Source organism: Rhopalosiphum padi, chromosome 3, assembly GCF_020882245.1.
Source record: "Rhopalosiphum padi isolate XX-2018 chromosome 3, ASM2088224v1, whole genome shotgun sequence".
In the NCBI taxonomy this organism is placed as follows: Eukaryota; Metazoa; Arthropoda; class Insecta; order Hemiptera; family Aphididae; genus Rhopalosiphum; species Rhopalosiphum padi.
In genome coordinates, this window is record NC_083599.1 from 20,048,608 (window position 1) to 20,068,852 (window position 20,245).

Sequence of the window (20,245 nt, forward strand, 5' to 3'; positions counted from 1 at the left end):
TGAGTGTCAAGTGGTTCGAAGTCCACTAATAAGGCTCTTCGCGCTTGCCATACGATACTACGTTATTATCGTGTATGATATAGCTGAACACTTAAACCGGAAAAACGATTAGACCAGATAGATATTTTTATAATTATTTATTTGACTTTAAATCTGATACTCAACATTAATTTAGAATAAAAAAATTAGTATTTAGTTCCAATCTTGATTTGGTATCGAAAGATAATTTTAACTATGTCCGATAGAACATTTTTGAAAGTTTTATGTGTGGTATGATAGAAGTTGCTAGATAATTGAATGAACCTCTACTTCAGAGATATTGGATACATGTTCTGAACGTGATAAAATAATAACTTTTTAGAATTTTATAACTGTATTCAATACTAGGTATAACAAAGATGTACATATTGACATTTTGTACAATCGTTATTAATTTTTATATACAATTTCAATAATGTTGAAGAAATAAAATATGTTTATAGCGAGCCACACTGAAAGCGTTCGCCGGCTACATGTTTGATACAATAATACCACTATCGTATTCAATAAGTTTTTAAGTTATTGTTAATAAACCACATAAAACTGAATTGTGAAGTTATTTCAAACATTTGCATATTTAAAAAACTCAAAATTAATTTATTTAACTTTTTGTTTTTCATTCGATGAATAATAACATAAATTAGTTTTTGGCGAAATCAGAACTATTAATTTACCCATGCTTTCCCCTTGGGGGTATTTTTTTTTTAGTTACTTTTGGCCTCCTACAAAAATCAATTTTATTTAACTGTATTTTCCAAAGGTAAAATGTGACTTTATCAATCCATAAGGAAATATAATTTTTTCCACAAGTCCCACTTATCATTGTACAAAATTGTTAGTTTTACGTATTTATAGTCAAAAAGTGTATCTCTATCGTTCCTTTCCGAGGAGTTAGGGGATTGCTCAACATACTTGTTGAGTTGAACTTGTCGTATTTTCACCATGGAGTGGTTTTCGATGGCATATGATAAATGATAATACATCATAAAAAACTGGTAGTTATTACCTTTAAAATATTTTTAATAATATAAGTTAGTTCTGATTTAAACAAAAACTAATTTATGTAATTACTCATCGAATGAAAAACAAAAAATAAAAATAAAAAATCAATTTTGAGTGTCTCAAATATGCAAATGTTTGAAATAACTTTATAATTCAGTTGTATGTGGTTTATTCACAATAACATAAAAAGTAAGTATTATAGGCTGCCATTCTGATTCCATCAAAAAATTGAGCATATAAATATAAACATTTCTAAAAAAAATCTAAAAATTTAAATTTTTTGTATTTTAATTTCAAAATCACGATTTTTGAAAAAATTGAGCATGTTGAAGTTTTTTGACCATAACTTCCAAAATCGACCGGATTTTTTTTGAAGTACCATCAAATTAATCTTGCAAAAATACACATTTTGAAAAAAAAAATATCGCTTGGGAGCTAAACTGCATTCGTTTCTTTTTTTATATTACCAAATATATTATTAGTATTTAAGAATTAGAGTTAGTGTTTTTTATAAATATATATATATATCAATATCACACAGTATGTAAACGGCATTATTGCATTTTATAAATATTAGATTAAAAGTGTGTATAATAAAATATCAACATTTTTTTGTCTCTAGAAAATCATCATGATTTCCAAAGTCTAAATGAGTATAAAATGGCAAAGCAATCATTACTGACAGAACTAATCGATGAACCACATAATACTGATATTACACTTGGAAAACACTTCTCACCATTAATGAAAGATTTACCAATATATAAAGTAAGAGAAAAAAATTACAAAGTCAGATTAAAACGACTGTTATAAAAGCTTTGGATTCAGACATATGAATCTGGATTTATAACATATTTGCAAACAACAAACTCAATTATATAACTTATTTTTTTATTTATGAATGTTGTTTTAATTATTTATAAATATTTGTATTACTATGTCTAATATTATTTAAAATTTATATTTTTATATTTTTTATTATAATTACCTGCCTAGTTTTAAAAAGATTTAATAGATTACACCAGAAGGTAAATATTTAAGAAAATAATACTCAGGTCAAACATTTTTAACCTACACCTCAATTTCTTGTGATACTTATAATTAATTATACTTTAAAATAGCAATTATAATGATCTGGTTTCTAAAATGGAGTTCTAAAAAAGTTTTAGAGAAACAAGTATAAAAGAGAAATTTTCATATTTTTTCACATAAAATATATGTATAAAGTTAAATTATATACAGTCAAACCTCTAATTAACAAACTTGACGGTTCTTTTAAAAAAAATTGTTTAAAGAAATAATAACTTTCATTACTTCAAAAAATAATTTTTACTCTATGAAATTTATGCAAATATGAACAAAGAAAAAATTAATAGTTATTAGATACACATAACACAAACAAATTGCATTATGTATACAAAATATATAGATATAACATAATAATACATTTCTTATATCTATTAACTATTACCAAAACAACATACATATTTTTTTTATACCAATTATAATAAATAAATAGTTGGTCAAAATAGTTGATACATAGTGTTTAATTTATACATTTACAAAATTACCACAATATGTCCCTGTTTTGTCCAGCAATACATAATCAGTCTAAATCTCTAATTCTATTTTGATGTCGTCTTAGAGTTTTTATTATTGATATTAGCTATCCTCTCCTTAAGAAGATTGTTTGCTTTACATAATTCCTTTTTTTCTGCGATCAATTTATTTTCAAAATGTTTTAACAAATCGCACTCTTTTTTTGGCAGCTAAAAGTATGCTATGTTTTGATGGCACACGTCTATTTGAGTTCAAGTAACTACAATATTTTCTTAGAATATCAAATTTTTTGGCTATTTCTTCTCGACTTGCTCGTTCTTTGGCATTATGTAAAAACCTTTCATGGGGTTTTCTAAACTTCTGATCAGACTTATTACTTTTATGTTGAGATTTTCTGGTCTGATTTTTCTTACTGGAGTTCAGGTAATACGAATCTTTAAAAACAAAATAAAAAGCAGTTAATAATACAAAAAGTATATAATATATATTATCAGGACCGTGGATATGCGACAGATAAGATTATCATATCTTTTATAACCCTTTGAATTTTTTTTTATTACTTACAACTTATTGTTAAAATTAAAATTCCTATTTTCAATACTTTTTCTAAAATAGAAATAGAAATTTGTTCAAATTTATCACAATTGTGCCACAAACAGCATACTTAGTGAACACACAATTTATTATGAATACAATATCATGGAATGTATTATGAATAAAAAAATAATGTTGATAAATAATGGGTTTAAAATTTGATTTCAAATCATGATGAAAGATTAGGTTCAATGGTAAACTTATAAAAATTAATACAAGTTTTTTTCAATAACCCTCTAATAATATAATCTTTCAAAATTTCAATGAAAACTATCATAAAAAATGTAGTAGTAACTGTGTTTTATTCTTTTTGAAAAATGTGGTTTTATTTTTATTATTATTCATACAGTGTAAACGAACACTCGCATTGTTTAAGTCTACTCTGCCGACAACCATGTGGTGTTGTCTAGATAACACTTTTAGGCTAAACAGAGTGAATTGAAATAATCAAAAAAATATTCATGGGACTTATTATGTATAACCAATTTATGCTAAGATGTTTTAATAAGTAACAGCACACTTCATGATATATTAAATTCCTATACCAAACATAAATGATAATATATAATTATTATATTTAACTAGGTAACTGTAGGTTAACACAAAAATATAAATATATTTCTTTTTATTATAATATGGTCAGAGAATAGTTAAAACTTCATATCCCTCCCCCATCCTTTTCAAAGAGTTTTGCACAACGTTGTATAGTATAATGAACAAAAATATAAATACTTACATTGTTCTTTACTTTTTTCATTGACTGGTTGTTCTTGTTCATAATATTTAACTGCTTCATCAGGGATTGAATTTCTGTTGACATTGTTGTATACATTGCTCTTATTATCTGTTTGAAAAATTTCACTCCAATTTTCATTACTTCCAACAGAAATGTTATCATCAGTATCTTCTGATTCTGAACTACTGTTATTTAGCTCTTCGATCAATTGCTCTTTAAGGTTTTTTATCATAGGTTTAGGAGGATCAAGAGGATCTATTATTTCATTGTTTGATATAGATTTTTGTTTCAACTCAATATTTGATGAAGGCAGTTCAGCTTCTACGTTTACTTTAATGTTTGGTTGAAGTTGATCCAGGGTATCAGTTGATATAGTTTTATGGTTTCTAATCTTGGTTGGTTTAATGTTTCTGTTTAGTAATTCAGTACTTAGAGCAATTTTTGGTTTTACATTGTGCTTGAAAATAATTTTTTCTAAACTATTTGAAACTAATTTGATTTTAGGTTTTAAAATAGTATCACCAGAGTTCTGTAAACACTGAAGAAGTTTTTGTCGATGTCGTTGAATATTTAGCCTCATTTTTATTTTGCTCTGATTGTTTAGGCACAACATTTCAAATCGATTCTGAAAAAAATATTAAAAAATTAATATTATTATTATTAAACATATGTGTAAGTTTAATGTTAATAAAAGTCTTAATAAATACTTATTTCTCATCTTTGTATATTATGTATATCGAAATAAGTTAAGTATTAAAAGTGAATAAAAATAAAATTTATAAGGAAATCAACTATAAATTAGAATACAGTAGATATAATCAGCCAGTTTGATTGGTAAATTAGATATATATACATATATAAATCGACCAAAAATATGAATTTAAACCATGTTTTCAGAACAAACAATTTTAAGAATACATAATGTTCGATATACATAATGTATAAGCTTGTAAAAAACACGTGTTTAATAGTTAGAACTAACAAAAAAAATACAAAAAATCATTAGGTATATACCATCGAAAAAGTCTATATATTATACCTAAATAGCTTATGATACTCACCACACAAGTTGTAGGCACAATCCGATGATTTCCTCCACCAATAAATGTCCGTAACAAAACTGGGCCTCTGTAATTTGTTTTGTTTAGCTTTAGACAATAGACATGCGTTTCCAAACCACGCGCTCAGTTCGAAAGTACAAAACAAACTGCTGTTATCACAGTTCATTCCAAAACGAATGCATTGGTAAAAACAAAAACTAAGACTTCATGGTAGAAAAAATGTTTGTAAAAATTGATTTTTTAGTCCAGTCCATAGTATCTTAGTTCATGTCTATTTAACAAACTTAGATACATATTTGCATAAATTTCATACAGTAAAAAGTAATTTTTTAATTAATGAAAGTTATTATTTATTTAAACAAATTTTTTTAAAAGATTCATCAAGTTTGTTAAATAGACATGAACTAAGATACTATGGACTGGACTAAAAAATCAATTTTTACAAACATTTTTTTCTACCATGAAGTCTTAGTTTTTGTTTTTACCAATGCATTCGTTATGGAATGAACTGTGATAACAGCAGTTTGTTTTGTACTTTCGAACTGAGCGCGTGGTTTGGAAACGCATGTCTATTGTCTAAAGCTAAACAAAACAAATTACAGAGGCCCAGTTTTGTTACGGACATTTATTGGTGGAGGAAATCATCGGATTGTGCCTACAACTTGTGTGGTGAGTATCATAAGCTATTTAGGTATAATATATAGACTTTTTCGATGGTATATACCTAATGATTTTTTGTATTTTTTTTGTTAGTTCTAACTATTAAACACGTGTTTTTTACAAGCTTATACATTATGTATATCGAACATTATGTATTCTTAAAATTGTTTGTTCTGAAAACATGGTTTAAATTCATATTTTTGGTCGATTTATATATGTATATATATCTAATTTACCAATCAAACTGGCTGATTATATCTACTGTATTCTAATTTATAGTTGATTTCCTTATAAATTTTATTTTTATTCACTTTTAATACTTAACTTATTTCGATATACATAATATACAAAGATGAGAAATAAGTATTTATTAAGACTTTTATTAACATTAAACTTACACATATGTTTAATAATAATAATATTAATTTTTTAATATTTTTTTCAGAATCGATTTGAAATGTTGTGCCTAAACAATCAGAGCAAAATAAAAATGAGGCTAAATATTCAACGACATCGACAAAAAACTTCTTCAGTGTTTACAGAACTCTGGTGATACTATTTTAAAACCTAAAATCAAATTAGTTTCAAATAGTTTAGAAAAAATTATTTTCAAGCACAATGTAAAACCAAAAATTGCTCTAAGTACTGAATTACTAAACAGAAACATTAAACCAACCAAGATTAGAAACCATAAAACTATATCAACTGATACCCTGGATCAACTTCAACCAAACATTAAAGTAAACGTAGAAGCTGAACTGCCTTCATCAAATATTGAGTTGAAACAAAAATCTATATCAAACAATGAAATAATAGATCCTCTTGATCCTCCTAAACCTATGATAAAAAACCTTAAAGAGCAATTGATCGAAGAGCTAAATAACAGTAGTTCAGAATCAGAAGATACTGATGATAACATTTCTGTTGGAAGTAATGAAAATTGGAGTGAAATTTTTCAAACAGATAATAAGAGCAATGTATACAACAATGTCAACAGAAATTCAATCCCTGATGAAGCAGTTAAATATTATGAACAAGAACAACCAGTCAATGAAAAAAGTAAAGAACAATGTAAGTATTTATATTTTTGTTCATTATACTATACAACGTTGTGCAAAACTCTTTGAAAAGGATGGGGGAGGGATATGAAGTTTTAACTATTCTCTGACCATATTATAATAAAAAGAAATATATTTATATTTTTGTGTTAACCTACAGTTACCTAGTTAAATATAATAATTATATATTATCATTTATGTTTGGTATAGGAATTTAATATATCATGAAGTGTGCTGTTACTTATTAAAACATCTTAGCATAAATTGGTTATACATAATAAGTCCCATGAATATTTTTTGATTATTTCAATTCACTCTGTTTAGCCTAAAAGTGTTATCTAGACAACACCACATGGTTGTCGGCAGAGTAGACTTAAACAATGCGAGTGTTCGTTTACACTGTATGAATAATAATAAAAATAAAACCACATTTTTCAAAAAGAATAAAACACAGTTACTACTACATTTTTTATGATAGTTTTCATTGAAATTTTGAAAGATTATATTATTAGAGGGTTATTGAAAAAAACTTGTATTAATTTTTATAAGTTTACCATTGAACCTAATCTTTCATCATGATTTGAAATCAAATTTTAAACCCATTATTTATCAACATTATTTTTTTATTCATAATTCATTCCATGATATTGTATTCATAATAAATTGTGTGTTCACTAAGTATGCTGTTTGTGGCACAATTGTGATAAATTTGAACAAATTTCTATTTCTATTTTAGAAAAAGTATTGAAAATAGGAATTTTAATTTTAACAATAAGTTGTAAGTAATAAAAAAAAAATTCAAAGGGTTATAAAAGATATGATAATCTTATCTGTCGCATATCCACGGTCCTGATAATATATATTATATACTTTTTGTATTATTAACTGCTTTTTATTTTGTTTTTAAAGATTCGTATTACCTGAACTCCAGTAAGAAAAATCAGACCAGAAAATCTCAACATAAAAGTAATAAGTCTGATCAGAAGTTTAGAAAACCCCATGAAAGGTTTTTACATAATGCCAAAGAACGAGCAAGTCGAGAAGAAATAGCCAAAAAATTTGATATTCTAAGAAAATATTGTAGTTACTTGAACTCAAATAGACGTGTGCCATCAAAACATAGCATACTTTTAGCTGCCAAAAAAGAGTGCGATTTGTTAAAACATTTTGAAAATAAATTGATCGCAGAAAAAAAGGAATTATGTAAAGCAAACAATCTTCTTAAGGAGAGGATAGCTAATATCAATAATAAAAACTCTAAGACGACATCAAAATAGAATTAGAGATTTAGACTGATTATGTATTGCTGGACAAAACAGGGACATATTGTGGTAATTTTGTAAATGTATAAATTAAACACTATGTATCAACTATTTTGACCAACTATTTATTTATTATAATTGGTATAAAAAAAATATGTATGTTGTTTTGGTAATAGTTAATAGATATAAGAAATGTATTATTATGTTATATCTATATATTTTGTATACATAATGCAATTTGTTTGTGTTATGTGTATCTAATAACTATTAATTTTTTCTTTGTTCATATTTGCATAAATTTCATAGAGTAAAAATTATTTTTTGAAGTAATGAAAGTTATTATTTCTTTTAAACAATTTTTTTTAAAAGAACCGTCAAGTTTGTTAATTAGAGGTTTGACTGTATATAATTTAACTTTATACATATATTTTATGTGAAAAAATATGAAAATTTCTCTTTTATACTTGTTTCTCTAAAACTTTTTAGAACTCCATTTTAGAAACCAGATCATTATAATTGCTATTTTAAAGTATAATTAATTATAAGTATCACAAGAAATTGAGGTGTAGGTTAAAAATGTTTGACCTGAGTATTATTTTCTTAAATATTTACCTTCTGGTGTAATCTATTAAATCTTTTTAAAACTAGGCAGGTAATTATAATAAAAAATATAAAAATATAAATTTTAAATAATATTAGACATAGTAATACAAATATTTATAAATAATTAAAACAACATTCATAAATAAAAAATAAGTTATATAATTGAGTTTGTTGTTTGCAAATATGTTATAAATCCAGATTCATATGTCTGAATCCAAAGCTTTTATAACAGTCGTTTTAATCTGACTTTGTAATTTTTTTCTCTTACTTTATATATTGGTAAATCTTTCATTAATGGTGAGAAGTGTTTTCCAAGTGTAATATCAGTATTATGTGGTTCATCGATTAGTTCTGTCAGTAATGATTGCTTTGCCATTTTATACTCATTTAGACTTTGGAAATCATGATGATTTTCTAGAGACAAAAAAATGTTGATATTTTATTATACACACTTTTAATCTAATATTTATAAAATGCAATAATGCCGTTTACATACTGTGTGATATTGATATATATATATATTTATAAAAAACACTAACTCTAATTCTTAAATACTAATAATATATTTGGTAATATAAAAAAAGAAACGAATGCAGTTTAGCTCCCAAGCGATATTTTTTTTTTCAAAATGTGTATTTTTGCAAGATTAATTTGATGGTACTTCAAAAAAAATCCGGTCGATTTTGGAAGTTATGGTCAAAAAACTTCAACATGCTCAATTTTTTCAAAAATCGTGATTTTGAAATTAAAATACAAAAAATTTAAATTTTTAGATTTTTTTTAGAAATGTTTATATTTATATGCTCAATTTTTTGATGGAATCAGAATGGCAGCCTATAATACTTACTTTTTATGTTATTGTGAATAAACCACATACAACTGAATTATAAAGTTATTTCAAACATTTGCATATTTGAGACACTCAAAATTGATTTTTTATTTTTATTTTTTGTTTTTCATTCGATGAGTAATTACATAAATTAGTTTTTGTTTAAATCAGAACTAACTTATATTATTAAAATATTTTAAAGGTAATAACTACCAGTTTTTTATGATGTATTATCATTTATCATATGCCATCGAAAACCACTCCATGGTGAAAATACGACAAGTTCAACTCAACAAGTATGTTGAGCAATCCCTAACTCCTCGGAAAGGAACGATAGAGATACACTTTTTGACTATAAATACGTAAAACTAACAATTTTGTACAATGATAAGTGGGACTTGTGGAAAAAATTATATTTCCTTATGGATTGATAAAGTCACATTTTACCTTTGGAAAATACAGTTAAATAAAATTGATTTTTGTAGGAGGCCAAAAGTAACTAAAAAAAAAATACCCCCGAGGGGAAAGCATGGGTAAATTAATAGTTCTGATTTCGCCAAAAACTAATTTATGTTATTATTCATCGAATGAAAAACAAAAAGTTAAATAAATTAATTTTGAGTTTTTTAAATATGCAAATGTTTGAAATAACTTCACAATTCAGTTTTATGTGGTTTATTAACAATAACTTAAAAACTTATTGAATACGATAGTGGTATTATTGTATCAAACATGTAGCCGGCGAACGCTTTCAGTGTGGCTCGCTATAAACATATTTTATTTCTTCAACATTATTGAAATTGTATATAAAAATTAATAACGATTGTACAAAATGTCAATATGTACATCTTTGTTATACCTAGTATTGAATACAGTTATAAAATTCTAAAAAGTTATTATTTTATCACGTTCAGAACATGTATCCAATATCTCTGAAGTAGAGGTTCATTCAATTATCTAGCAACTTCTATCATACCACACATAAAACTTTCAAAAATGTTCTATCGGACATAGTTAAAATTATCTTTCGATACCAAATCAAGATTGGAACTAAATACTAATTTTTTTATTCTAAATTAATGTTGAGTATCAGATTTAAAGTCAAATAAATAATTATAAAAATATCTATCTGGTCTAATCGTTTTTCCGGTTTAAGTGTTCAGCTACAACGTATCATACACGATAATAACGTAGTATCGTATGGCAAGCGCGAAGAGCCTTATTAGTGGACTTCGAACCACTTGACACTCGTACTTGCATAATATCATGTTGTATTCGTTAACATTTATACGTTTATAAGTCTATTAGCCTTTTATACGAGGACGGAAAAAAGTTACTTTAAAGGATAGGTATCTCTTAGATACTCGATGTCTGTCATCTAGGTTTGGTCCTATTTAAAGTAGGTTTTTTCAACATCTTTTGTGAAAAAAAATATTTTAATTGTTTATACTATTATATTAATTAATTTTTTAGGTACCTACCTATTATAATATTATTATTATTTATTGTAATACCTATGCAATATATATCGTAGATACATGGGCATAAAGTTAGTCGTCAGAATGGTGGAGCACGTTCTTTCACATTATTAACGAATTATATTAAATTATTTGTCATTACTTAATATTCATAGACATACTAACATAAGTAATAAAAATATTTATTAATTCATTAACCGCTAAAAATAGGCGATTGGATTTTCAAATTTAACTTTATTATTGTATATTATACTCTTCAGTTTTAATTAGTAATTTCTGGTACTAAGCTATTTTGTTTTATTTTTACTACATGTCTACATCCATACTGATCATTATTTTACATTTAAAAATAAATTGGTATCACTAACTCAAAAATGTCTTTAACAATCTAAATATTAGTAATAATAAAATGAGTACGCTTCCTCAAATTAAATTTTTAATTATGCTACTGGATAGAATAATAAATAATAATAAGTGACACATGAGCCAGTCCATAGAGTGGTATTACTCTATGAATCAGTCACATAGCATTAAATAAAAAACTTTTTATCTCTCTTTTATCATTCGACATGTAGTAGATAATGTCCAATTTGTCATTTATTTGGAGTTTCTGAATTTAGTTGTTTAAGTAATAAAAACAATTGAAATTACACAAATTTTCTCACCACTGCAAAAAAATAAAATAAATATCAATTGAGACAGAATTTACTGGTGGAAAATAAACGCTTAGTTCTAATAGGTAGGTTACTTCAACATATCTTTTCAAATGAGTAAATATTTTTGATTTCATAGTCTGCTTCATTATCATTATTTCTGTGAGGATATTTAGTACCTTACCACCCTAGTACCTAGGTTAGGTAGTTGCTTAGTAGTAGCTTACCCATCTATTGTATATTTGTGTCAAATTTCAAACGGTTCCTTTAATCTACCTATTGGTTTTTGACAAATTATATCATCAAATTACTATTTATCATTTTTTTCACGTCTGGCAACTATGCATAATTCATTCAGAAGTAGTTATTCACATGTCAGTATGTCACACCAAGAATAATTCTATTTAGAGTGTTTAATTCGAACAACACTAGAAATGCATTTACTAACCATTAACTATTTTGAAAATTGTAAACTAATTGTACATTTTTGAATAGCTTCTAGTCACAGTTAGGCAATAACAATTTTAAAGCTAACTTGATATTTTTTCTGTTTATATAGTCTATAAATGTTTCAATTACCTATGACACTGAATAATTATGGTAAATTATTAAATATAGTAGATATATTTTCACTATGAAACTATTGTAACAGTTCGTTTGTGGACTTGTGGTTGAGATTAATCAGTAACCACATATTATATCAGAACAAAATATAGTTTAATATAAAGTTTATTTGATAGAGAATAATATGAAGAATTCCATAGAATTCCATCTAATTAGACAGTTCAATAAAATTTGAACTTTAAAGTAGCGAGTTATGAGTATTTTAAAATTGTAAAATGTTTATATATCTTAAGAAACTCATAACTCACTTGAAAATTAAAATATAATAAAACGTTTATGAGATTCCCTAAATAATGTTCTTAACTTTAAATTTTATAAAAGGTAATTTTACAATAATTTGACAAATTAATATGGTTATAGTCATTAATGAGAATGTAAAATTTGCTATGTTACGCGTGGGTTAGAGAGATATACCAAATAATACGCTAGCACCCTCTTAATGATTAATTACATAGTAAAAACAAATACAAATCTTTGATTTGTTTAAATTATAATTTACAGAAGATAATAGGTTTCTAGTATGTAGCATACCAGATGAATAAACACAAAATAAGAATATTGTAATGAAGAGTAATTGTTTGATATAAGTTTTTAAAAACCATGTAATCAAAAATATAAAAAAATATTTGAGTATACAAAATTTTCACAGTAAAAGAGACTTATAATTTTAAAATATCACATATGTTATAACTTAAAATTAGAATCAGTACTGGAATGTCGAGGTTTAAAATAATTTGTACAATAACATCAAAACAATTTAGTTATATAAAATGGAGTTGAGCTTTTAGAAACATATACAACAGATTTTAAACACTTGTTTGTCTCGTGTTAAAGAATCTTATTGAGAATTCACAAATTGATATTTTGTTTAAGTGAATGTAATTGAACTATGACCCAATATATTTTAAATTTGAATTAAATATTTGGCGTTCATACATATAAATACACAAACAAAGAAAAAAAAATAATAGTTATTAGATACACATAACACAAACAACAAACGTACAAATTGGTTCATGTATATAAAATATATAGATATAACTAGAGCCCGGATTTAAATGTACTTAAAACCATACAAATATGCTCTAAAAATTAGCCAAAAATGCATTTTACCACAAAAATGACCTAAAATGCTGTATATTATTTTATTCAATTTGTAATTTATAAAATAGCTATAATCATTATTTATTATTTTATTAAAAAAAAAAAAATTGAAAATTTGAAATGATGACTTGATGCTGACACGCTTACGTTTTGGCCGTTTTAGGGAAATATTATTCATTCTAAACATACCAAAATATAGATTAAAATTAAAATCCTAAGAGCCTATTGAACATACTAAATTTTGTAAGCATTGAACAATAATATATTGTTTAATATTAATATGTTCAAACTCCAAAGATCTTCTATTTATCGTATATTGAACAAATATGCATTAAAAACCAATAAAATAACCCAATAATGCTAAAAATGCTCTAAAAATGAAAAAATGTCGAAACATGCAAAAAAATGCAAAATACAATTTGTAGCTTTGAAACCCTCATTACATGAAACAAATTATGTACTTAGAAAGCATTGTGTAAGATCAACCAAAAAAATATGCACTTTGCATTGGAATCCAGGCCCTAGATATAACATAATAATACATTTAATATATTTATAAACTATTATCAAAATAATATACATATTTTTTTTTATACCAATTAAAATAAATAATTAGTTGATCAGAATAGTTGATACATTGTGTTTAATTTATACATTTACAAAATTACCACAATATGTTCCTGTTTTGTCCAGCAATACATAATCAGTCTAAATTTCTAATTCTATTTTTATGTCGTCTTTGGAGTTTTTATTATTGATATTAGATATCCTCTCCTTTAGAAGATTGTTTGCTTTACATAATTCCTTTTTTTCTGCGATCAATTTATTTTCAAAATGTTTTAACAAATCGCACTCTTTTTTGGCAGCTAAAAGTATGCTATGTTTTGATGGCACACGTCTATTTGAGTTCAAGTAACTACAATATTTTCTTAGAATATCAAATTTTTTGGCTATTTCTTCTCGACATGCTCGTTCTTTGGCATTATGTAAAGACCTATCATGGGGTTTTCTAAACCTCTGATCAGACTTATTACTTTTATGTTGAGATTTTCTGGTCTGATTTTTCTTACTGGAGTTCAGGTAATACGAATCTTTAAAAACAAAATAAAAAGCAGTTAATAATACAAAAAGTATATAATATATATTATCAGGACTGTGGATATGCGACAGATAAGATTATCATATCTTTTATAACCCTTTGAATTTTTTTTTATTACTTACAACTTATTGTTAAAATTAAAATTCCTATTTTCAATACTTTTTCTAAAATAGAAATAGAAATTTGTTCAAATTTATCACAATTGTGCCACAAACAGCATACTTAGTGAACACACAATTTATTATGAATACAATATCATGGAATGTATTATGAATAAAAAAATAATGTTGATAAATAATGGGTTTAAAATTTGATTTCAAATCATGATGAAAGATTAGGTTCAATGGTAAACTTATAAAAACTAATACAAGTTTTTTTCAATAACCCTCTAATAATATAATCTTTCAAAATTTCAATGAAAACTATCATAAAAAATGTTACAAAATATTAGTAACTGTGTTTTATTCTTTTTGAAAGATGTGGTTTTATTTTTATTATTCATACAGTGTAAACGAACACTCGCATTGTTTAAGTCTACTCTGCCGACTACCATGTGGTGTGTGTTGTCTAGATAACACTTTTAGGCTAAACAGAGTGAATTGAAATAATCAAAAAATATTCATGGGACTTATTATGTATAACCAATTTATGCTAAGATGTTTTAATAAGTAACAGCATACTTCATGATATATTAAATTCCTATACCAAACATAAATGATAATATATAATTATTATATTTAACTAGGTAACTGTAGGTTAATACAAAAATATAAATATATTTCTTTTTATTATAACATGGCCAGAGAATAGTTAAAACTTCATATCCCTCCCCCGTCCATTTCAAAAAGTTTTGCACACTGTTGTATATTATAATGAACAAAAATATAAATACTTACATAGTCCTTTATTTTTTTCATCGACCGGTTGTTCTTGTTCATAATATTTAACTGCTTCATCAGGGATTTCACTCCAATTTTCATTACTTCCAACAGAAATGTCATCATCAATATCTTCTGATTCTGAACTACTGTTATATAGCTCTTCGATCAATTGCTCTTTAAGTTTTTTTATCATAGGTTTAGGAGGATCAAGAGGATCTATTATTTCATTGTTTGATATAGATCTTTGTTTCAACTCAATATTTGATGAAGGCAGTTCAGCTTCTACATTTACTTTAATGTTTGGTTGAAGTTGATCCAGGGTATCAGTTGATATAGTTTTATGGTTTCTAATCTTGGTTGGTTTAAGTTTTCTGTTTAGTAATTCAGTACTTAGAGCAATTTTTGGTTTTACATCGTGCTTGAAAATAATTTTTTCTAAACTATTTGAAACTAATTTGATTTTAGGTTTTAAAATAGTATCACCAGAGTTCTGTAAATACTGAAGAAGTTTTTGTCGATGTCGTTGAATATTTAGCCTCATTTTTATTTTGCTACGATTGTTTAGGCACAACATTTCAAATCGATTCTGAAAAAAATATTAAAAAATTAATATTATTATTATTAAACATATGTGTAAGTTTAATGTTAATAAAAGTCTTAATAAATACTTATTTCTCATTTTTGTATATTATGTATATCGAAATAAGTTAAGTATTAAAAGTGAATAAAAATAAAATTTATAAGGAAATCAACTAGAAATTAGAATACAGTAGATATAATCATCCAGTTTGATTGGTAAATTAGCAATCCAAATTTTAAACATAAATGTTTTTATCATAGAACCACAACATTCTTTACAAATGTATCTATATACATATATACATATATATATATATACATATATAAATCGACCAAAAATATGAATTTAAACCATGTTTTCAGAACAAACAATTTTAAGAATACATAATGGTCGATATACATAATGTATAAGCTTGTAAAAAATACGTGTTTAATAGTTAGAACTAACAAAAAAAATACAAAAAATCATTAGGTATATACCATCGAAAAAGTCGACACATTATACCTAAATAGCTTATGATACTCACCACGCAAGTTGTAGCCTTGTAGGTACAATCCGATGATTTCCTCCACCAAAAAATGTCCGTAACAAAACTGGGCCTCTGTAATTTGCGTTGTTTAGACAATAGACATGCGTTTCCAAACCACGCGATCTCAGTTCGAAAGTACAAAACAAACTGTTATCACAGTTCATTCCATAACGAATGCATTGGTAAAAAACAAAAACTAAGACTTCATGGTAGAAAAAATGTTTGTAAAAATTGATTTTTGAGTCCAGTCCATAGTTTGTGTTTTGAACCGTCGGTCTTATCAATAGGCAATGTGATATCACTATTGTTAATAGTATATTATCTTTAATCGTGGTTATTTGTTAATTGTTGTAAATGTTAATATTCAATATTTACGTAATTTATTTGTCCTATGATTGTACATATTATTCTGTACGTCGATTTGATTAAATTTTTTTTGAATTTTCGATGTAGTTTTTGGAAATAATAAATTAACTACCGTATGACAGTATATAAATTACAAATTGAGTTTATCTTAGCTGTGATTTTAGTTACTAGTTATTCGGTACCTACACACGATAACCTATTGGGGGGGACTTTATAGAACTATATAATTATTTCTAAGTTTAATATTGACAATAAAGTGTTAAGGAAGAAGACAAACTATTGAATAAACATAGTAGAACTTACGTTACTATTACCTACAAAAATCACATTCAAACCTTCATATCACAAATCTTGTAAATGATGTAGTATTTCAGTTTGGTATTATAATATATTATTACTTTATCTTACAAAATTATTGTCAGATGTAGATTAATTTTAAGGGATTTGGTAATTGTTAACTATAAACTATTTTACTAATAGTAATTGCAATAGAATTAATTAATTTTAAAAACTTTAAATATTTATGCTTGTGATTTTATTTTTTTTCTTCATTAGCTATTCAGAATAATAAATAATATAAGTTTACCATTATACCTAATGCTTATGTACTCGTATGTTGACTATGTCAATATGATACAAATTATGTGTGTAAACTATGATTAACGTTACAATTTGTTACATTTATTTTTTACTAAGCTAATGATCAATATTATAATAATAAAAAAATTATTTGTGTTTTTATTTAAATTTTTAAAATAAGCAATAATAATTGCTAATTGATGTAAACTTGTGGTTGAGCCAATGCTCAAAATGGTTTAAAGTGTAATGCATTAAATGCGTTTTACTGTCCAGGTATTTTAAATAATATTAATTAATTTATACTTATATATTCTACTGATAAATTTAACAATACCATTTGATTTGATGTACCTACTCAGAGGCAATGTTATGCAATCATTTTTTATAATATTCACAATATTTAGTAAAAAAAATACAATAAATTGTGACAAAATATTATATATTCTCTTTGTTTTTGACAATGATCTGCACAAACATGATATGGCTATTGGCTAAAAGTGAATAATAATATTTTAAGCAGCAGTAAAAGAAAAGATTTTTGGAATTATAGATGTTTGAATTTTCATACAATTTCTAGAACACTTAAAATATGAAGAAAACGTATCGAGTAGGCAAATAACAAAGTTTATTATATTATGATATTGATACTATGATTGCAGGTGTAGTATGTAGTCTTCATATTTCTGCTGATTGTTTCGCTGAAAAATCTTATGTACAAAAGAGCAAATTATTTACTTTATATAATTGACTATTATTAATTAATGTAGTTCATTAATTGAATTTAGCAATCTTTTTTTCCATGTTTTAACCAACAACGCCGCAGGAACAGCTTTTGCAATTCTTCCGTGGATAATTTATCAATCTATAAAATATACAAATATAAATACATTTATTATTTACTCTATGTAAGTTTATAAATATCTGAAAATCTTTTCACATGTTTTCACTGCATGCAGATACATTGGGCACGTATATGCCTTATTATTGTAATATTGTTGTACACTGTGATATTATTGTGATCCAAGTACACATCGTCATAAATCTAAAGGTGGTTCATGAAGTCATGGTAAATCTCTGCATAAATTTATAGATAAAGATACCAGGTACTTACATACTGCACATCACCATAAGCCTACAAGTGGTCAGAGTATCGCTTTTCATATTGCAAAAGTTTTAGAATGACCAAGCCATAAGACGTCAATATAAAGTCAATATATATTTTAAGTTTGAAAATTCTTCAAGGAGTATATCCTCAAAGTCGTATCGCTATTTTAGAACAAAAATACATATTTTTCTACCAGGTTACCAGGTTAATTGATAAAATAAAATCTATCAATCCCATTGAAACTTTGATTTTCATACCAGTTTTTAATAAATATTTTTATATTAAAGTTATATCAACACTTCGATCAAGTGATTTTAACATGTTCAATTTATCCAAGATTGTTATCAACTGTACTTTCATTTATGAAATTGAAATTTGATAGGTAAAAAAATGAGAACAAAAGTGATCACAGAATGAATTCTGTCAAAATATGTTATTGGATAAAACAAGTTTCAAACAAAACATGAAAATTCATAACTTAAAAATAGGATGGAATGAAAAAGGTCGCTGTTTCAAAAGGGTAATATTTTGAATATTTAAATTCTATTTTCTGTAGAACATTTTAGCTACCTAAATATTTTTTATAATTTAAGAAATATGTAACTCATGTTTATGATGTTTTAACATTTCATAAAATACAATAATTTATGACTTGATAATTAAATCAGAATGTAATAAAATATATTTTTAGTTTTTAAAAAAACATTAGTGGTAGTACAAAGAATAATGTTACATAATTTAATTTTAAATATTGGCATATAGATTAAAAAAGTAATGATGGAGTTTATAGTTTTAGTATAACTAACTATAAAATTACATATTTTAGTTTAAGGTGATATTTATTAAGTAAACGTCATAGTAATGTTATTTTTACTGAGAATGTGAATACTGAATAAGGTTTAGAAAAAAACTTACTTGAACTAAATTACTACTAAACCTTTATATAACAACCATGTGAAATAAATGAAGGCAACAATAAATTTAATGAAATTGACAAAATTTAATCTAGCATAGAATCAACAAATACCATAGTTCCAAAAACATTTTATGATCTTCTAGAATAGTTTGGTATGGATAAATAAAAACAAATGCATATAAATAACATAATATTCTATAATGTAAAAATATCTATATATTCTAAATGTGATATAGATAGAAATAGAAGAATAATTTGATTGTATTGAAGAGGGGTGTGTTCAATATGTAGGTGAATACGTCAGTTTATTTTTTAAATTAATATCTTGAAACTATATACTGTACTACATTTATAAAGGCATCGTTAACACTATTTCTGACATAATTTTTCAAGCTATAAAATCAATTGAACAATAAAAATAACTACAAATAATTATAAAACTTACTAACATATTTACTAAAACCACATATTACAAATTAATATTCTTATGAAAGTCGTTTAGTGCTTAAATCGGACATGTGTCATTCATAAATGTCTGTTTCAACAATCTAAACAAATTATAGATTGACAATTTAATAGTAAAAATAAGAATAAACAGAAAAAATGTATGAAATGATTTAATACAATTATTACTAGTAGTATTTATTAATTTAATATGAGACTTCTATCCAAATCCAATTAATGAAAGTATGAAATAGTTAAAATAGTTTACATCTTGATACAATTCTAGGAAGTTTAATCATACGTAATTGAATGATCTATAATATGTCTATTTTGTGTTTTGTCCAAATTCTGGAATGATTTGAACACAACTTATGTTTAAGGAAAAATAATAATTAGTGTTCTTGTTGAGTTTATTACTTACTGCTGCCCTATTTCATCACGTCAAATTTTACTTGTTTTCAACCTCTTGCCGTCTTTAATGAA

At 25.2% G+C, this 20,245-nt stretch overlaps 3 protein-coding genes across 3 annotated transcripts; 1 reads left to right on the plus strand and 2 right to left on the minus strand.

Annotated features, from left to right (window-relative positions):
* Window positions 1-2,772: 2,772 nt before the first annotated feature.
* On the minus strand, window positions 2,773-4,544 carry LOC132924876 (GATOR complex protein WDR24-like). Its single transcript, XM_060989315.1, has 2 exons — window positions 3,932-4,544; window positions 2,773-3,035 (listed from the first exon to the last, which is right to left on the minus strand). The coding sequence occupies exons 1-2, from the start codon at window positions 4,542-4,544 to the stop codon at window positions 2,773-2,775; spliced, it is 876 nt and encodes a 291-aa protein (XP_060845298.1).
* A 1,565-nt stretch (window positions 4,545-6,109) lies between these two features.
* LOC132924877 (GATOR complex protein WDR24-like) lies at window positions 6,110-7,987 on the plus strand. Its single transcript, XM_060989316.1, is given in 3 exon segments — window positions 6,110-6,172; window positions 6,174-6,723; window positions 7,620-7,987. Coding segments are annotated over 3 exon segments (981 nt in total).
* Window positions 7,988-13,603: 5,616 nt separating this feature from the next.
* LOC132924661 (uncharacterized) lies at window positions 13,604-16,672 on the minus strand. Its single transcript, XM_060989089.1, has 3 exons — window positions 16,350-16,672; window positions 15,259-15,829; window positions 13,604-14,354 (listed from the first exon to the last, which is right to left on the minus strand). Exons 2-3 carry the CDS (start codon window positions 15,815-15,817, stop codon window positions 13,972-13,974), a joined length of 942 nt encoding a protein of 313 aa, XP_060845072.1. The 5' UTR covers window positions 15,818-15,829; window positions 16,350-16,672; the 3' UTR covers window positions 13,604-13,971.
* Window positions 16,673-20,245: the final 3,573 nt, after the last annotated feature.

Bases quoted from the DNA above. Each gene is read 5' to 3' on its own strand.
- LOC132924876 (XM_060989315.1), bottom strand. From the start codon at position 4,544: ATGTTGTGCCTAAACAATCAGAGCAAAATAAAAATGAGGCTAAATATT. The intron at 3,036-3,931 runs GTAAGTATTTAT...TTGTTTTTAAAG, and splicing joins TGAAAAAAGTAAAGAACAAT to ATTCGTATTACCTGAACTCC.
- LOC132924661 (XM_060989089.1), bottom strand. From the start codon at position 15,817: ATGTTGTGCCTAAACAATCGTAGCAAAATAAAAATGAGGCTAAATATT. The intron at 14,355-15,258 runs GTAAGTATTTAT...TTGTTTTTAAAG, and splicing joins TGAAAAAAATAAAGGACTAT to ATTCGTATTACCTGAACTCC.